We start from the raw sequence: 18,717 nt of genomic DNA on the forward strand, positions 1-18,717 counted from the left end.
CTAACCGTCTCGCTGCCTCCATCGAGTTCTTCCACAGGTATGCGGTCAGACAGCACGCGCCACAGTGGGGGTGTTGGATCATGGCGATGCAAACAGACAGGGTGTCACGGAATATGAAGCCGGCGAGGTCAAGTTCAATTGAAAAAGGAGAAATTAAAGCTGAGGCACCAAATTTGAGAGGGGTTGGTGGGGGGTGCAAACTCTCAGCAGACTGTCAAACCGTAAAAAGACAAGACCAGCACAGAGACGTTTTCTCACTGGAAATATCTGGGAGGGGAAGAGAAAAAAAAAAAAGCATGGCACATAATATCCCAGCGGGGGATGCAAACCGTATCTTAAAACGGGATTACCGCGGGCACGCCGTGTGTACAGATAATCCTACAAATATGAGAAAATCATCAAATGGTCTGGGATGCTGATAGGAACGCTTGCTGGCTCTGCGTTTCCCCTCACAGACGACCTCGAAAAGCAGCCCCGAGCCAGCATGGCAACGTGCTAGCTGCCAACTCAAATACTTGCTGTCAAACAAACTGAGGAAAGACAACAGCGGTGTGAATGCATCAGCCATGCTGCCAGTGCTCACAGACAAGTGTCATGCTTTTGTACAGATAGTTATCTTCATCAGTGTATCCATCATTCTTAAAGGGGCCCTTCTACTTTTCACAAGTGTCTTTCATGCTAATGAGCTGTGTGTGTCCAAGAAGCACTGCTGTGTGCTTCATCCACTTTTTGCATACACACTGTAAGTCGTGTGCAACATACTACATGCCATGCAGTTGTCCCTCGTTCATAGGTTAATAGGTCCCAGACGCCACCACATTTAAGGAATTTCTGCAATATTGGATTCAATGTTAACTCATTCAATCCCAGCCATTTTTCAAACTTGAACCCCTTCATTAGCGGCCATTTTAGACGATTTTGACTGATTTTTCCAAGTCACACAGAATATTGTGTTCTAAACACGGAACCTACCAAAAGAAAGATTAGACGCTCGTCTTTCATCAGCAAAAAAAAGGTATTTCTATCTTTTTCTGTTATTTAGTAATCAGCAGTAGAACATAAGCAAGTTTCAGGAAAACGTCAGTAAAAAAGGGAGAAGACCAGCTTTTTGTGAAAAGATACATTTCAAGCATATCTTTTGCTTTGACACATGTTTTGCTTTTGTGACAGCTGAAATACCTAAACTATACCAACATAACACAAAAAAGGGTTGTTCTACATCAAAATAACATTTATTTACAAATATAACACCATGAACCATTGACTATTTTCACATTTGTGTGTGCATGCTTTAAAATTTCCCTACAACGTGTAACCTTCAGCACACTACACTCCTCCATGCTCTTCCACTTGCTCCTTGCTGTCCAGTGTGTTTTTCCATGCAAATGATCAATGCATTTCTGCAAAGTTTTTATGGCTAAAAACTGCTCGAAACATTAGTGTGCACTTGCGTCATCACCTCTTTTTGCCTCTCACGCAAAAAAACGTAAAAGACGTATAAATACTTCTTTGGTATTGACCAAGTTAATAAATGGAATAGTTTCATAGTTAGGAGCATAGAAAACCTGTTTATAACTTTCTAAATGTGTTTTTGAACATTATTAGAGCCCTGTGTACATGAAATAACAGCCCCATAGTCGCCTTTACACTCCTATTATTCGGTTAACCTCAAATTTCTTTCTTCTAAACTAATGACAAAAACATACCACTTCCACACAGGATGGGAAGAAAGGTTTTTTCCCCCCCACTCTGTCATGTCGGACATGCCATGGCTGACTTCATGACTTCATGCAGTGTTAAGGTAATGTCTCAATGTTTTGTGTCATTATGCCACCGTGTGACCAGAATACTACATATTACATATCACTTTCAATGTTTTGATTAATAATAGACCATAGTCTACCACCAAACAGCCATCATTTAGTAATTAATTCCTGAAAAAAGGCAAAAAAGCAAGGCCCGACTGTACAGTATATCACATACGAGGACGACACGAATGTTAGCAACAACACTGTAGCTATATGAGCTAAAGTGCTAACATTACACTCACATTCTAACAGCAACATCATGCTAGGTTAGCCTGTTCGCTGAAGAAAAACAACATGATCAAACTTACAGCGCTCACATCTGTAGCTGACTGGTGGATAGTGGCAGAGCTCCAGGCTTCATTTTACAATGTGCAGCGAAGCCTGCTTTTCTTTTTTCACAAAGCTGGCATCACACGGGGTGAGCTCCTGTAGTTAGCGGCAGGTCAGACACACAGTATCATGTCCATGAAGAAGAAGATTTTTCCTTTGTGACGTCATGAAAAACGTCAAAAACGAGAGCGAAAACGCAGCGATCAAATAGGAGTGTCCAGATGCAACTTTTTCACTTCGGATCCGATTCTGATATCGCTGCCTTGAATATCGGTTGATTTTGATATCTATCCAATATCAGCACAGATCATACATACTTTTATTTTCCACTTGAATTTTTTCTTTTTCTTAAAAAATTGTTGGAAATTCTGTTATATTATAACTTTTTCTCTTAATATTTGGACTGTATTGTCAAAAAATTATTTTTCTTCAATTTTTTCCATTTTTGGGGGGGGGGTTGTTAAATTCTATTTTGAGAATGTCCTGCGGGCCAATAAAAAAAACAGCCGTGGGCCACATATGACCCCCTGCCCGCACTCTGAACACCCTTGCATTAAAGTCTTCAATGTAATCGTTTGGAGTTGCTAAGATATGATGTGAAATTGTGGGAATAATTGGAATTTTTTTCCTTAATTAAAACAGACGGAGGGTAACGTAAATGAGGGGCAGATTATCTGAGCGTATATACCGGTAGGCAATATAATCTCAAAGAGCTCGAACAACAACGTAGGCGCTGCACGTCTGTTTTGAGAGCCGCCAACGCCGTGTTCTCGTCTGCACTTTCATTGCGCGTCTCGTTTTTCCTGACACAAGGTTGTCCAAACACCGATACCATCGACCAAACACCGCCAAGCGGTGCGGTAAAAGTGCAGAGCAAAAAGATCAGCGACTTTAATTAGATCTTTGCCTTATCGAGAATGTTTGACTTTTAATCCTTAATGCTCCGTAGCGGCGGACATCATTAGTGCAAACCTTTCACATGTTTGGCCGTGTTATCAGGTGCAAAGACACAGCAGCCATCAGGACCAGGCTGATAGCGGCGGCTATTAAGCAATCTATAGTTTGGAATTAACCGCCCCGCGGGTAAAAAGAATCAAGATCCTTAACGTCAGTCTCACACTCCATTCATACACCCAGAGGGAAACTATAAATTAATTGCAGAGTCGCGACCCGCTGGCTCCTGCGGGTCCCCAATTAGTCCAGAGTTTGTCACCCGCTGAGCCGTCTCCTGTCTGTTGTCATGCTATTAAGCTGCCGCGCCACACTGCGCCGCTCTGATCAACGCTCAGGCGAGGCGGGCCCTTCCGGCGTCTGCTCGGGTGCGGCAGCTATATAATGGGACACCGTCGGACAAATGTGGACTTTTAATTAAATAACGTTGCATAAACGTCTGCATACCTTCCGTTTAGCCTCCGTGCATGAAGACCTGCAGGATAAACACCCACGGCGGTGTCAAAGTCTGAAGCAATATTTTCCAATGACTGGCGTGGGGGTGCCCTGCCTTTGGGTTTATTTTAGCAGTCTGGTGTGATAACGGGCCAAAAATAAACAGCAGATACATTATTTCTAGTGCAAATGTTAGCCTGAATACTTTGATTTCTACTGACATTCCTGAGCTCCCGCCTTTTAGATGTTGGTGGCGATCTGGATGAAGGTGCAGATACGCCGTTTGTGTCATGAACCGATGGAATGGGAGAGCCCACCCCTGAGAACCACAATGCTACTGCATTTTAACTGGCCGTGACAACTTTTAAAACCGTGATGGATAACCGCACTTCAATAAACTCACGGACCAGTGACATTGCTGGTTTCCTGGAGGAGCAGCCGTTAAGTTACGCTGTGTATCTCTCTCAAAGCACCAACTCTGATGTAAACAAAAGCGAAAACAATTGAAAAGATCATAAAAATGTTTCACTGAGCTATATTTTGGTTAGCATGCACCATAATCGCCTGTCCGCCCTGTTGGCACTTGCACATGTGTGACCAGATAAAGGCACGCCACCGGACTTGTGTTGACGTTCACCTTTGTTTCCTATCGAGACAATGAAAAGTAACCCGTAAAATGTATAGTCAACTGACGACAGCTTGCCACAGGCTAAGCCACCGTGTGTGATCGCTCACATTTCAATCGCATTCGACTTTCTGGCATTTTTGTTTACACATTTTGCCTGGCTGGCAGCAGCTAGCTATCTGGTTTTTGTCCCACGGGCGAGCTACAAGTGGCTATCACCTTCATGGGCTATATCAATCACCGATCATCATCACAACTTACTCTTTTGAAGTGTCACTTAACAATCTTGCTTTGTTGTTATGATGATAACATTTACGGCTTGTCTTCAAAACACTAGTCGTGTGCCGAAGTTGTTCAACATAATCACGTAGTGTGTCCAGCTTTAAGACAGTGACGCTATCACAGGGGTCTCCAACAGGTGGCTTGTAAGCTAGCAGTAGCTCACCAGCTCATGTTGAGTAGTTGACTAAAGAATATTTGCTTCACCTCCTAATATTTTTAGTGTTCTATTCACACGACACCTGTATTTAACTCTTTCAATGCCAAAGCTTTGCTTGCTTTTTCCCGCGGGAGCTACAGATCAAAGTCTTATTTATCTCGTGTGTGAATATCTGACTTGTAGGCAATGTATTTCTGTCCCGGTAGGGGGCAACAGTTCTCTTTTCCTCCAACCAGCAGCGACAGATTGTCTCTGAAGAAGACGGATTGTGGATTGAGAGAGCAAAATGGCGAAATACATGCAGAAATCGAGCGGAGACAAAAAAGTACAGGCGGCTAGCACTGTCACAGAGCTTGTCTGGCGGTGGATCTGCCTTTAGTAGCGACGCCATCGCCAAAGATAAAAGGTGACCTGGGTGATGTCTTATTTCTGGCTTATGAACATAATGAAGATGTACTGAAAACAAGTGTGCAAAAAAATGTTAAGGTTGTGAGCAAAGGCAGAAAAAGGGTATTTTGTTGAATAGAAATGCAGGACCCCTCCGACAAAGACACAAATGCAGTCGACCATGGCAGCCAAAGCAACAAGCTAGCGGTTAGCGGAGCCTGACACCGGACGCACCCTGATTCTTGTGACGAGTGGCTGCCGTCTGCATGGGTCAGCAGCAGGGCTTCATCCCCACATCCACCGTCACTCTGCTTGAATTTGCTTCTCTGCAGAAAAAAAGCTTGTTTTCTCGTTTTTTTGGTCAAAATCGGGTGTTTTTGCTGAAACTAGCCTATGTTCTACCGACCCGAAAAGGCTAGAAACTAACTTTTTTCCTGACGAAACAAGAGAGTCTAAGGTTTCTTTAGATAGTTTCAATGCTTATGTAGTCCTAAAACCCAATATTCTGTGGGTCTTGCCCAGAAACACTGGCAGTGTGGCGCTCTCTGCTCTGAACATGGCTGGCAGTCATTGGGTTAACGACAAGTGAGCACACGGAGTGGAGATGTGCTTTGTAAATAAAGTACAATTTGAATGTTGGCAGTCACATGAAACACAAATAGCTCACCTCTCCTTTCGCTTTGTCAAAGTAGCTTTAATAGTGCTCCAAGGTGGATACACCTGTGATATCACAACCCTGGACTGTGAATTTGTAGTGTTTATACAGGACAGATTTCTATTACAAAAATACTTCAATTGTTTTTTTGTGAAGCGTTATTTTGAACTAAAAAATATATTATTGAACAATTCTTTTCCCATGTCTTGGTATTACTCTAAACAGGCATCAAATTAAATTTAGGTAGAAAATGTTGCACTTTTGCACGAGTCACATACTACTATGGGACTAAATGCTGTAGGTCAGGTAGCAAAAGGAGGCTCGACATTTTACACTCCTACTTAAAAGGGCTCTCAGCAACTTTGCCATTAAATGAACAGTTTTGCAACGTTCTCAGTTCATGTTCTGCTGGTTGTTGAAAAAAGTCCAAAAGAAGTGAATAAATAAGTCAACATGTTTTTAACTTGTCATAATGAAAAACAAATTTGCAGACGCAGCTGTGGCCCGACACAGTGGCGGCATGCAGCCCCCCACCACAAAAGAATCTTAGGGGTAACACGCGCACGCACCTTTGTCGTTCCAGCAGAGCAATCTGTCGCTCGGCAGCTGTCAGATGACGACGTCATGACATTTGTCCTCAGGATCTTCATTCAAAACGGATGCAAGGTGCGAGCATAGTTATGTCAACATTTATATTTTAAGTGGACCGCAGAAGCCAATTCAGTGGATATTTTGGTTATCAACCGTCAAGTTCTTTTGGACTTAGGCCAGCCTGCACTCGAAAAGGCTGAGATCGTAGAGGACGCTTTATCAACTCAACTCCAACTCTTGAGTTTTATTTCACATTTCAGCTATCTACAGGGGCACAGGTTGGGTCGATAACCTTGGAATCAAAGAGGAATAGCATCAAATTACTGCACTACTCATTAGTACACACATGCAACTTAGGAACAATGCTGGTTGGTGTCGCTGGTCTTCTCTTGTTACGATCATTTGAATAGTCGTAGTAGTACTTCCTGCTGTCTACTGCATTTACCAATTGCTTACTTTGTACCAGCACCTAGCCCCATTCAAAGCGTGTCATAGTTATGTCTTCATAATTGCCATCATAGCTTGTAGCATCATAATTGTCATTCATTCACGTACAGTCATGTGAGGCTTAGTTTTTTTTTTTTTTTACAAATAAGACAAATTCAACAAGAACCTCCAAGTAAAAGATTTCAAAAGAGAATCCTGACGAGCGCCACATTGATTTGTGGCGATCACAATTAATGACTGGGCCTCCGCAAATAAATAAATGTGCGGGAAACATGGGGTACCATCCGTCATGCAGTAGCATGACCAAGTATCCCCAAACCTTTGCCCGGTACGATACAAGGGCAACATAGCGTAGGAGGAAAATGAACAATCATTGCAGCAATTGTTATTTCTTAAATCTTTTTTATTGAATAGGACATTTTCTCTAAAGTGTTCTGAGCTCCCGTTTCAAAGCAAAGTTATTCAGCAAAATAATCCTGCAGAATACTGAATGCTAGCTGTTGATTTTGCCTCAATTATTTCAAGACGCGTTTAATCACCACTCGATTTGAATTGATTACCCCGCCTGTCATAACTAAATCATTGCTACACATTCCTGCACACAGGAAAGCCTCAAAAGCCAGACTTAAAGGATAGAAAAACAACGTTTGTGAGTGAAGGCTCCGACGCCAGGAAGCGATCTGCTCGGAGTGCCCCCGGCTGCCCGAGCAAGTCTTTTAGGAACGTCTGGCGAAGCCCAAGGGGGCTCAGCGGGGCTGACAAAGACAGACCTTGTCGTCATGCTGCCACCCACCTCCCCCGAACCCTCCCCCTGATACCACTACTGCTGGCGATGGTCCAGTTGTGCAGCCCAGCTGAACAATGGCTTCCAGGCTTTCCAAACACAAATTAATAAACTCCACAACGAGGTTCCCTTCAGCTCTTGAGACACAAGGACATAATAATCGGGTATGAGAGACACAATTGGATATAAAAGCAGTAAAACGGAGGCACAAATCCCAACTGCACCTAACCCCAGGAAAAATGCCCAATGCTGCTATGATAGCAAACCAATGGTGACCAAAATTGAATTGGATTATCCTTGGTCAGCGCCTCAGGCCACCTCAGCGTTCCGTGGAAATGATTCCAAGTTCAGTGGAACCTCTGAAGTAGGCATGGGCCGCTTACCGGTTTCAAGGTATAGCACACTGTGAAAAAGTCACGGTTTCAAAAGTGCTAAAATAGTCCGTCATACCGTCCCACGATATGAGAGAAAGTGGAGGTCCAGTCTGGCCACTGTGTGGAAATACAGTACTTTGTCATGTCCGGTGTTATTCCTCGTAGTTGGAACTGGGCTTTCATGTGCTGAAACCACCGGCACATTTAGAAGATATCCTCCATTTACATCACGGTTGCTTGTATTGCGCAGCAGCGTTAGCTGGCGGAACTCGACAAAGGCACACGTGTCGTCATTCCAGCGAGACCGCCGCGCTGTCGTTGGTCAACATGTTACTCAAGTCGAGAGTCACTAAATGTGGAGATGTGATTCAGAAGGAGACAGGAGCGAAGGGTACGTGGTATAAAGCCTTTAGCAAGCAACAACTGCTAACGACAATCACAAGACCCGGAAACGAAAGTGAAACTCGGTAACGCAAGCAAATGAATAGAAACTCAGCAAATACACAATCCAACAATTCAGGAGATACATGAAGTGCATAAAACCCTTACGCACCTATTGGGGAATGTCGGAGAATAAAAGACTTGTGGTCTAAAATAACGAGAGGCATTCTCACATACTGTATGGAAGTTCCAGCGACACCACAAAACTGTATTCTTGGAGATCTGCATCAATTTCACAATGTGTCATCAAAGAAAAAGAATGCATTTTTGTCAATGTGCATTATAACAAAAAACATCAAATTGAAAACATGAATAGAAGCTGATCCAACTCACAACTGGTATCCACATGCGATGGAGGTGATATCATTAGAAAGGTGATATCATTAGAAAGAACTGCATTTAGATGAGATAATAGTGAGTATTTACAGCTATAGGATACATTATATTCATTTATTTTAACTATTAAATGGACGTAAAATGTAAGGGTTTTTTTCTCCAGATGTAAATGGAATCGTATGATTTTAAAGTATAAATTAACAAATGCTGGCTGCAGTGTGGTGCTTGTGAGATGCAAGGCAAGTATAAGCATGGTGGTTGTCGTCATTACTGATGGTGTGCTAATGTCTGTGGGAGGGGGTAGTAATGATGAGGATGGTACGATTGTTGTCATTTATTCTGATGTACTTTTGTTCTCCAATCTTTCTTTTTTGGGCTTATTATGGTTGGTTTGATGCTTTTGAAAAAAAAGCTAATGTTATTGTTATTCTAGTTTATTATTAATTATTATTTGTATTGTTGTTGCGATGTTTGTCATTATCATTATTATTATCACTGTTGTTGTTTTGGTGGTGTGTTTGTGCGTCTTCTGTTTTCCATTGTTTTGTGTGTATTTTTGTCTCTTCGGGTGTTGTGGGGGTTTACTGTGGTGGCGTTTTATGTCACCATAACTCTGCTGAATAACAAACGTCTCTGGGATAATAAATGAATGAATTGATCCTATGTTAATCATGAATTAACAAATGCAAACAAAGTTGCCCGTTCACAGAAATACTGTTGAAAAGCCAGCATTTCAAAAAATGCTGCAAATGTTAGACAGTACAAATTGCATGGGACAAAATACACGTCACAACCTTCCAACAGTGAAAATGACATATTAAAGAAACAATTGCATTATTATGATATATTAGTATTATTTATCGACTTTATACTTCTACATTTTCTTTACTTCATTTCCATAATATTTTGACTTTACTGTTGTAACATTCAAACTTTTTTGGCAACCTAATTTTCCAAAAATGACAACTTTATTCGTTGTTCATAATATAAAACTAAAAAAAAATAAAAAATCATTAATATTTCAGCTTATGCTACTAAAATAGCGCTATTTTTCTACTTAATATTTCGATGTTATTCTTGTAAAATTATGACTTTTTCTACACATTTTTTTTTACTTTATTCCTGTAAAATTACTGCTAATTTTTCAATTTTTGCTGCTGTTGTTTTGTCTTGTTAAATTCTATTTTTACAATGTGCTGCGGGCCACTATAAAATGAGCGAGGACCCTCGAGCCACAGTTTGGACACCCCTGGTGACTAACCGATGACTTGACTAATCGAAAAACAATCTTTAGATTAATCAATGAAGAAAATAATCGTTGGCTGCAGCCCGAATCAGGAGCATGCAGATCTCCAAAGAGGACAAATCCAAATTTAGATTTTGCAGCAAAAATGCACACTTTTATACCCACTTCTGGTTAGAATTCACTGATTATTCACTAAAATGTCACTCAACTTGCAGAGTAAAACAAAAAACCCAAGTGTTCTCTCTTGGCCCATGCCTCACCCCTCGACAATGTTCCGTGAAAATGAGCTAAGTACAGTAGTTTTTGTATCATCCAAACACACAAAAACAAAACCATGACATGACCTCTTTGGTGGGGGTATTCAGGCAGCTACCCGCCCCAAGTCTTTTTAATTAAACACTAGCGTCGCTCCCCCAGCAAAGGCGCCGCTGGTTCTGCAGTTCGAAATCACACGCGTGCAAAATGGATTCATGTGCGAGACGCAGATAGAATCAGGTGTAATGGATGACTGTTCCTCACAAAAGCCGCCTTTTAAATGGCTTTCCTCGCGCGGCAAATCAAGCAGGAACCCCCCACGTTCGCCGTGGAACATCAGCAGGGGGATTTGTTTTCTTTTCACTCATCCATTTATGGGGCTTGATGCCGCTGATCCCATTTCCATCGAGAGTCTTCCCAAACAAAGCCAGTGGATGTTTAGAAAGGTTCGTTTTAATAGGGACGTCAGCAAATACCACTTGATTCTGCATTAATGCTTTTGAAATATTCATTACGCAGAGAGCAATACTAATGTCAAAGGTTTTAATGAACGGGGGGGCCGGAAATCACATTCCATCGGCACGCTGCCAAGTCACGCAATGGCTGAACCCCAAACAGGAGACAACCCTGCAAAGACAACATTGATCAACTCCAGCTAAGCCTGCCACGATAATCAATTAACCACAGCACAAATAAAAACAAAGTGGATCATTTTGCCAGCCTCCATATATTGACGTGCACATGCATGTTTGTTTTCCTCCTCTCCCTCCACCAGACAGGCTGGATTTCACTCTGTGCATTGGTTCTATAGCGGAATGAACGGAGTGAGTGAACCCCCCTGTCAGTCATTCAGTCTCTTTGTCCCAGCGGGTGGAGGCGGGGCCGCTTGCGAGTGCTGCAAGTGAGGAGTAAAGGGACGTCTACACTTGCACGCATTTCGCCTCCGCATTGTCATGAAATTTGCAGTGCGTGTCACAAAAAGCGTGAAGACTAGTTTGCGTGCCGTTTGCGTTATGTTTACGCATAAATTATGCACTAGGCACGCAATTCGTGACCGAAAATGGTGCGCATTGGACACGCTCCAGCGCGACTTACTTTCTCATGTCTAGCGCACGTCAATAGTACAGTATGTGCGACGCGCATTGTTCCCGCGTGTGTATGTATTGCCACCATCACTTCCAGCATTCGTGAAGCGGTCCTGGCATGATGTGGCCCTGCTGTGCCCCACGTGACACCACGCAACAGCAGGCATCACCCCATAGCTTCATTAACTCACGTTCCTGTTAAGAAAAAAATACCCAATGTTCATTATTTATTGATGTGCAATTTTGTTTTTCAGAGGTTTGATGCTCCATTTGATTTATTTATTGTTTTTATTGCTGTGTGTGGTTCTTCGCAGAGGTCTCTTTTTTCTTGTTTTTGGTTGTGATACGGTAATAACTTACGGTAATTCCTGTTCGTACAGTACTTCCTGCGGTGGCTATTGTCTCATCAATGTAACATTACTGACACCTAGTGACCGCTGTAGAATACTACATATCATCACAACCTCTCTGAATGCTGTACATTTGACCTGTATTATCACATATTTATAGTAGGGGGTTGATTTTGGGACTGGGTCATTTTTAAAAGAAGCTCGCAGGCTGAAAAAGTGTGAGTTTCCCCCTTTTCTCTTAGATGTGTGACAGATTACGATCTGATGCATTTTGGAACTTCTGACAGTTGTTTTATAGACGCTACCAAGGTCTGCCAAGGAAAATAAAGGTGTCATTTACGATCATGCACATTCATATCCTGTCAATCAAAACTTAATAGTAGCGCAAATCATAGCTGGGAAGAGAGGCTGTTATTTCCTAAATGTGAAAACTCATTATATGTAACTTTCTTTTTTTGCATGAATCATGATGTGGAGTGCATGAGAACATGGAAATTAAAATGTAGCTCTCTTTGACAACATGGTCACTTATGAACAAGTACCGTGTTGCACAACGCAGGAGCAACACAACCAATGCCGTGATAGCAGAAAGGCGCAAACTGCCGAGTCAGCATTCACAGCGCTGATGATTTGGCTGTAAACAGTACGACAAGTGCAACATGCATGACTTTCACACCAACCGCTGCGTAGCGCATAACAAAACTTTCAAGCGCATGCAGAGGCTGCATGATACTTCAAATTCAGTCTGAGGGTCGTCTGCAGCGGTGAATGCCAGTGCTTTTTGACGTGGTGCTGATTAGAAACCGATTAGGCTATTATTTGCTTTCGTAGACTCTGCGACACGGCGGTTAATTGAATGAATGAATTGTGTTTTTTCCTGGTATCATTTTGAAACCGCTTGTGCACAGGACTGTATAGCACGATGCCGTGTTCCTAATGAAGTGGCCAGCGAGGGCCTGAGGCTGACAGTTATTGGGTTTTCTTTGACATTTGAGATGCAAACAGTGAAATCACAGAGGAAAAGCTTTCACAAAAACAGCAGCAGAGCTCCACACTATCAGATATCCTTTCTGTGCAGTCGCCAGGCACAGATAGCATCTAAATGACAGATACCAGAGTTAATGTCACACCCCGGGCACAACATTACCAGAAATTGGCAGGTGTGACGACTCAATGTTGGCTTCTTTTGGAGGTTTTTTTTTCTCTCCACACACACACACACACACACACACACACAAACACACACGCTCCCTTTTACGCTTGAATGGGAGGAATCCTTATCTGCAGCATAACAGGTACATTGAAGTTGATTTTCTGCTGTGGAAAAGGCAGCTGAAGGCTCCGAGACGACGGCGCTGCACCGAGTGAGCACAATGCAAACGCTGTCACGTCCTGCTAATTTGCTGTTCAACCCAAATATTCTGGGACATCACACCTCCAGTGTTGCACAACAACCCAGAATTGAAACTTCCACCAAGCATGACATGGCGCAAAGCGCACTGGATCAGCTCCAGTGGGCTTTGCTTTTTCTTTGGCTTTTATCTGATGCCGTCTCAAAAGGGTGCCAGCGCTGGCAAAGAGGGGGAAAAAGTGACGAACCGGATAGAACTGGAAATGGAAGTTATTTTGAGGCAGCATATGCGGTACAGGAGCAAATCTGAGAGTAATACATAAAACTGATCAGGAGTGATATTTAAAAATCCTCCAAAGCCTCCTGCTTGCTTGACCTTTACGCTCTGTTCTGGTTTCTGATCAACATTCGCAATAAAAGTCAGCGTCGGAATTATTCGATTTGATTCAGCTCCAGAACCCTAACACTAATCAACGATTACGTAAGACGAGCCATCCACACATGGAATGGGAACGCTGATGTACAACTTATTTAAACGTCTCACAGCAACTATTTGCGTTCAAGGACCACCAAACCAAGTGGGAAATCTCCACACTCCATATGGCAGACAAAAAAACATTATCAGTGAAGCATAAAGATATAAACATGTAGAAATCGTGTGTTTTTTTGTAGACAGTGGTACATGTATGCTGTACATCCGAGGTTCCCAAAGTGGGGTACGCAAATTGCCATGGGGGTACGTGAATAAAAATTGTAAACAGTTAGCGCCTAAAACTCTCAATTCCAAGTGTGCCTGAACGCCTCACGGCGCAATGAGAACGGAGCAGCAAGGAGACGGAGCGTGAAGCTGTCCATTGCTCTTTGTGCATCACGTTTGATGATTATTTTGTGTATAAAGAGTGTTTCGCTATATTCGGTTTTCCCAAAAAATAATGAATAAACGATGGCTGTTTCGTGCTTGACGATGGCCTGTTATTATTCCAGAAATAGTGAAGTATTGTGGTGACTAGGCATCAGTCATGTTATGAGACTTTCACACTGCATGGAGACTGGCTACCGAGCCAGCTTAACCGAGCCAACGTGCCATGGCGGAGACGTACACGTCTCATTCCGTGTGGAAGTGGTACGTTTTTGGCTCGTTTGTCCTCCCTCACCACTCCGTTTGAAATACTTTCTTAAGTTTAGAATAAGTAAATTGGAGAGGCTAACTAGCTAGCTCGCTAGCATGCTATGCTAGCGGCGGCTGTCTGTTATGTGCCTGTCAGTGTGACGTAAACAAAGAATAATAGGAATGTAACAGTGACTATAGGGGTGTTATTTCATGTCTACAGGGCACTAATAATCTTAAAAAAAACGCATTTAGAAAGTCATAAACAGGTTTTCTGTGGTCTAACTGTAAAAATATTCCATTTACTTATTGCAGAAATTCACTTATCGCGGTCAGGTCTGGCACCAATTAACCGCCATAAACAGGGACGACTGCACGGCCAAAAAGCTCCCCTGTCATCACTGCTTTTTAGATTTGACGTGGCAGCTTTACAGATGCCACTTGTGCATTCGGGGGGGTTTATTCATACTTTCCTATTATTTAGGTTTTTCCACCAAAAAAATAAATACGGTCTGTAAGCGCTGTATTTAGCAGAAATGGAATCATTCGTTGGAAGGCCATACAGCACATTAGAGATACTTAATAGACGTAAAGACCAGCACAGGCAGGCCGTCATCACCAAACAGTGATGCAAGTTCTTCCACGTCAATGAAGCGGTCTGCCAATTAGCATACAATCTGACATTTCCAAACACACAAATGTGCTAGCTGCCAGTTAGGCACGCACACGTTCCCGTCCTGAATTGTAAAGCGGCACCTCGGAGACACGGAGTCCAGGGACCACGACCCCACTAAACACATTTACACAATTATTTCATCACACACCCTTAAAATGGTCAGAACTTTTCCTCTTGGGCTATTTCATGATTGGACATGCAAGTTAACCACATGCTCCAATGAATGCTGGCTGCTGCTGCGGCATTATGACCCCCTTGCATGTAATTAGCCCTAATTAATGGCACGACTTCAAAGTTGCCTAAATGCACCTCCTGTCCCTCCTGTCGCATCACACTTTGTTCTAACGACACGCCGCGCACTTCCACGCCTATGTTCTAGTTCTGGACTGCTCGGAAAGGGGATCTGTGCCCATGATGAAGATCTCTCAGGATGCCAGCAACGCTGCAGAAATGGATAGAGTCAGCAAAAATGACCGGAGCGGCGGCCTCTAAATGAGGTCAGCCATGATATTGCATCACTGCCGGGCCCGCGTGACAATCACAACCAAACAAACCCAGACCCAAGTGAACCCATATTATGATTTAAGGCACACTCGCACTGCTCTACAGCACGTTTGATTACTCAACGTTGTACTGCTACTGCAATTTTCCTGACTTTGAGCCCTTCTGTTCAATTTCTAACATGCGAGACCATCGCTTGTATGTTCGGTTCTGCATGTGCCCGTTTGTGGCTTTGATGCTGTGGACCGTTTCAAGCAAAGTGGCACCTCAGTTTTCATCATGAATTCATTCCAGAAGGTCAAGCAAAAACCGAAACGTACAAAAACCAAAGCGACTTTTCCCTTTGGAAATAATGTGAATCCGAGTTGCCTGATCCAGACACCCAAAAATATTAACAAAAAAATAAATATTTGACCTAATTTTTACCTTTATAGAACACTTCTTGGCAAAGATGGCGAGTAGCACAGCGGGAGGAGAAGAGGGGACGACGTTTTCATACTTTGCGATGATGTAATTGCTGGCACTCGCAACTTTCTTGACGGGTTGTTTAGCGGTCGCACTAAATAAACAAAATGAACAGCGAGACAGAAACGCATTGGTCGCTTTGTTCGGGAACGCCATTCCGTGGAATGATACAGCTCGGGGCAAATAATCTGTGTTAAGCGCAAAATACGAAAACCAGGGAAAAAATATTGGCAAACCGAATCATGCGAAAACTGACTGCGCTTCTGCTTATTTCTGTTATGCCAGGTGGCTGTTATCACTAATAACCTGTGGGAGGACCCGGTTGAGTCAATCAGCCATTAGATTAGACCCCCACCGAGCTCCGAGTAGCATTGATAGTGTGGCGAGGGGGAAGGGGGCGGGAAAGGCAGCATTAATGCCGGCGTGCGGCAGCAGTGGTGGTGGGCTTCCCCCCTTCGGCTTCCAACTGTCACGACTGTCAATAATTGCTTCAGTTGTTGCTCTTTGCCCGCCTCTCCTCCAAGCACGCTCACTTGCTTTGGGTCACTGAAATTACATCCGCTTGAAAAAGTAGGCTGCGGCCAGTCCGTGTGAGCCTCACTGCCACAAATATAATTCTCTTATCCACAAAATGTGACGGTGGTAGCAAAGTAAAGAGTCACTGCATCGCATGCACATTGGAGCTACGTGACAAGGCAAACACTGTGCAGCTGGCTTGGGTTACTTGCTAAAGCCATGCATTCACCAACAAAAACTTGTTTGGACGCCAACCTGACAAAAGTCACCCGAAATCACAGCAAGGTCCAGTAAGGAGTTAACGAAAAGGTTTCTACATAATTACATAAAACAATGACATCGCCAAATGAGAGCTAGAAAATGCTCATTTTATGGGACTCGCTTCGATTCCGTGCCAAATCTGCACATTTGCAGTAAAAGCATGACAACTACCACACAAACTTGACCGAATTCAACCCACAAATCCTTTAGGCAAAGCATCAACCGGGGGTGGGGGGGTCTTGATGATAAAATAACAAATAAACCAATAACATAGCCAAATGGGAACTTGAAAACACTAATATTACACAGCCAGCTTCAATGTTTTGCATTTATCGGCAAAAACGTGACAATTATAACACAAATTTGACCTAGTCCAACCTGAAGTTTAAAAAAACCCAACACACACACACAAAAACAGTCAAAAACAGGTGCTTTTGTTTCTGTTTGGCAAAGCTAACATTGTGTGACTAGCATCCATTACTTGCACTTATCAGCAAAAACATACCAATTTGAAGACTGCCTTGACCCAATTCAACGAATCAGCACTTGTTCGGTTTAGAAAGAACCCAAATACTCTATAGTGAAGCTTTGCCCCGATTCCTTGCATTTATCAGCAAAAACATGAGAATTTGTCGATCAATTTGACCTAATTTTACCCAAATCACAACAATATTGAGTAAAGCACACAGACGCCTACATACAGTAAATAACAAATATAGATCCGATATAACAATGTTACCCTTTTTCTTGTTTTTACATTGTTCCACGAACAGTAGTTAACTTCTTTTTACACTTGTGTGGGACCAAGCAGCATTATTTTATTATTATATTTGCATCATTTCTTATTGGCGAAATTGGTCAAACTGCAATAAAATTTAAAAGTATGACCAGCAAAAAGCTTGCCTCGATTACGATTACAAAAACATGACAAATTGTAGAAAAATGTGACCTAATTTTACCCAAATAACAACACTATTGTGTAAAGCACACAAAGAAATGACTACATACATTTTAACAAATAAAACAACACGTTGTTCATTTCCGCCATTTTGTTTCCCTTTAACAAGTTAGCTTCTCTAACTTGCTCCAGTTGCCGTCCAAAATCATCCAGTGAAGACTCTGAATTGACATAATTTAACCCTACATCGCAAAAACGCAGACAAAAAAAATAGTTCCCGATAAAAAGGAAAAATGTGTTATTTCTCTTGGTTCACCGTCGTAATAAAAGTTAGTAATTTAGCTGACTAATTGCACGCGCAACTCCTCTTCCGGATTTGGCACCCACCTGCGTTGCGGAGCTTCTTGTTGCGGTAGACGGAGAAGATGACCAGCAGGTTGCCCAGGATATCAACCACGATGGTGAAGATGAGGAAGCAGCCCAAAGTTGTGGTGACCCACGCTGGGCGGCTCAGAGCGGCGGCGGCGGCGGTGTCAGTGTCGTCGGGGTCCGGCGCGGTGCTGTTCAGCTCAGACCCATTTGTGACCATTGTACAGGAATGGCACCGCGCGCCCGCCGAACTTTTCTCTCAAAGTGTGGCCGGGCAGGGTGCGCTAGAGGCGGGATCCCGCGAGCGCCGGGGGTTGGTAGCCTGGCGCGGCTCCCCTCCTCATCCTCCAGCTTTTTTGGCTGCGTGGACTTTTTCTTCTGGGCGCCACCATCACCTCCCCCTCTCCTCCTCCGTCACTCTCTCTTCCCCACGCTGCGTGTCTCTCTTCCACGGCGTCCACGCATGTTGTTGTGTGACAACTTCCAAGCGGTGGCAACGGGCGGTGGCGCGCTTTCAAGCCGGGAGCACGCTGCGCTCTTTGAGGAGCGACGAGCACTGACACCTGGAGGCCGGGTGGAGTAATTGCAAGCCCCCCCCACACACACACATACACGCGCACGCACACACATTCGTTGTACTTTTTTCATTCATTCATTCATATGTGTTCATTCATGCGGCTTTATGTCAGGCAGCCATTCATCCTTACATAGCGCCGTCATTCATGTTTTTGTCTCTTTCATGAAAATGCTGGCAGCCATTAAACAGCAAGCGCGTCTCTCTGTGTCCTACATGAATACAACCTCTTCATGTTCTCGTTCTCTTTAACACTTGTTTGTTTAACCCGCAGGAAGCACTGCGGAACATCAAGTCTGATTGATAAACAGTTTTCTCATTTGGAAATTCTGGAAATAATCTGTTGCAGGGTCAAGCTGAGGCCATCATTAAAAATAATTTTAAAAACAGCGACCACAGACCAAAGTGCTTAACAGGAGTAAAATAAGTAAACAATAAAAGATGGAAAACAGACATAAA

The 18,717-nt window shown here is 43.2% G+C and overlaps 1 protein-coding gene across 1 annotated transcript in view; it reads right to left on the reverse strand.

Annotated features, from left to right (window-relative positions):
• mtnr1aa (melatonin receptor 1A a) overlaps nt 1-18,192 on the reverse strand; it is a 61,945-nt gene extending 43,753 nt beyond the window's left edge. Inside the window, exon 1 of the mRNA XM_054780160.1 lies at nt 17,703-18,192. Coding sequence (XP_054636135.1) covers nt 17,703-17,904 — 202 coding nt within the window. The 5' untranslated portion in view covers nt 17,905-18,192. The remainder of the gene's footprint in view (nt 1-17,702) is intronic.
• Nucleotides 18,193-18,717: the final 525 nt, after the last annotated feature.

The sequence above is a fragment of the Dunckerocampus dactyliophorus genome, chromosome 6, assembly GCF_027744805.1.
Source record: "Dunckerocampus dactyliophorus isolate RoL2022-P2 chromosome 6, RoL_Ddac_1.1, whole genome shotgun sequence".
In the NCBI taxonomy this organism is placed as follows: domain Eukaryota; kingdom Metazoa; phylum Chordata; class Actinopteri; order Syngnathiformes; family Syngnathidae; genus Dunckerocampus; species Dunckerocampus dactyliophorus.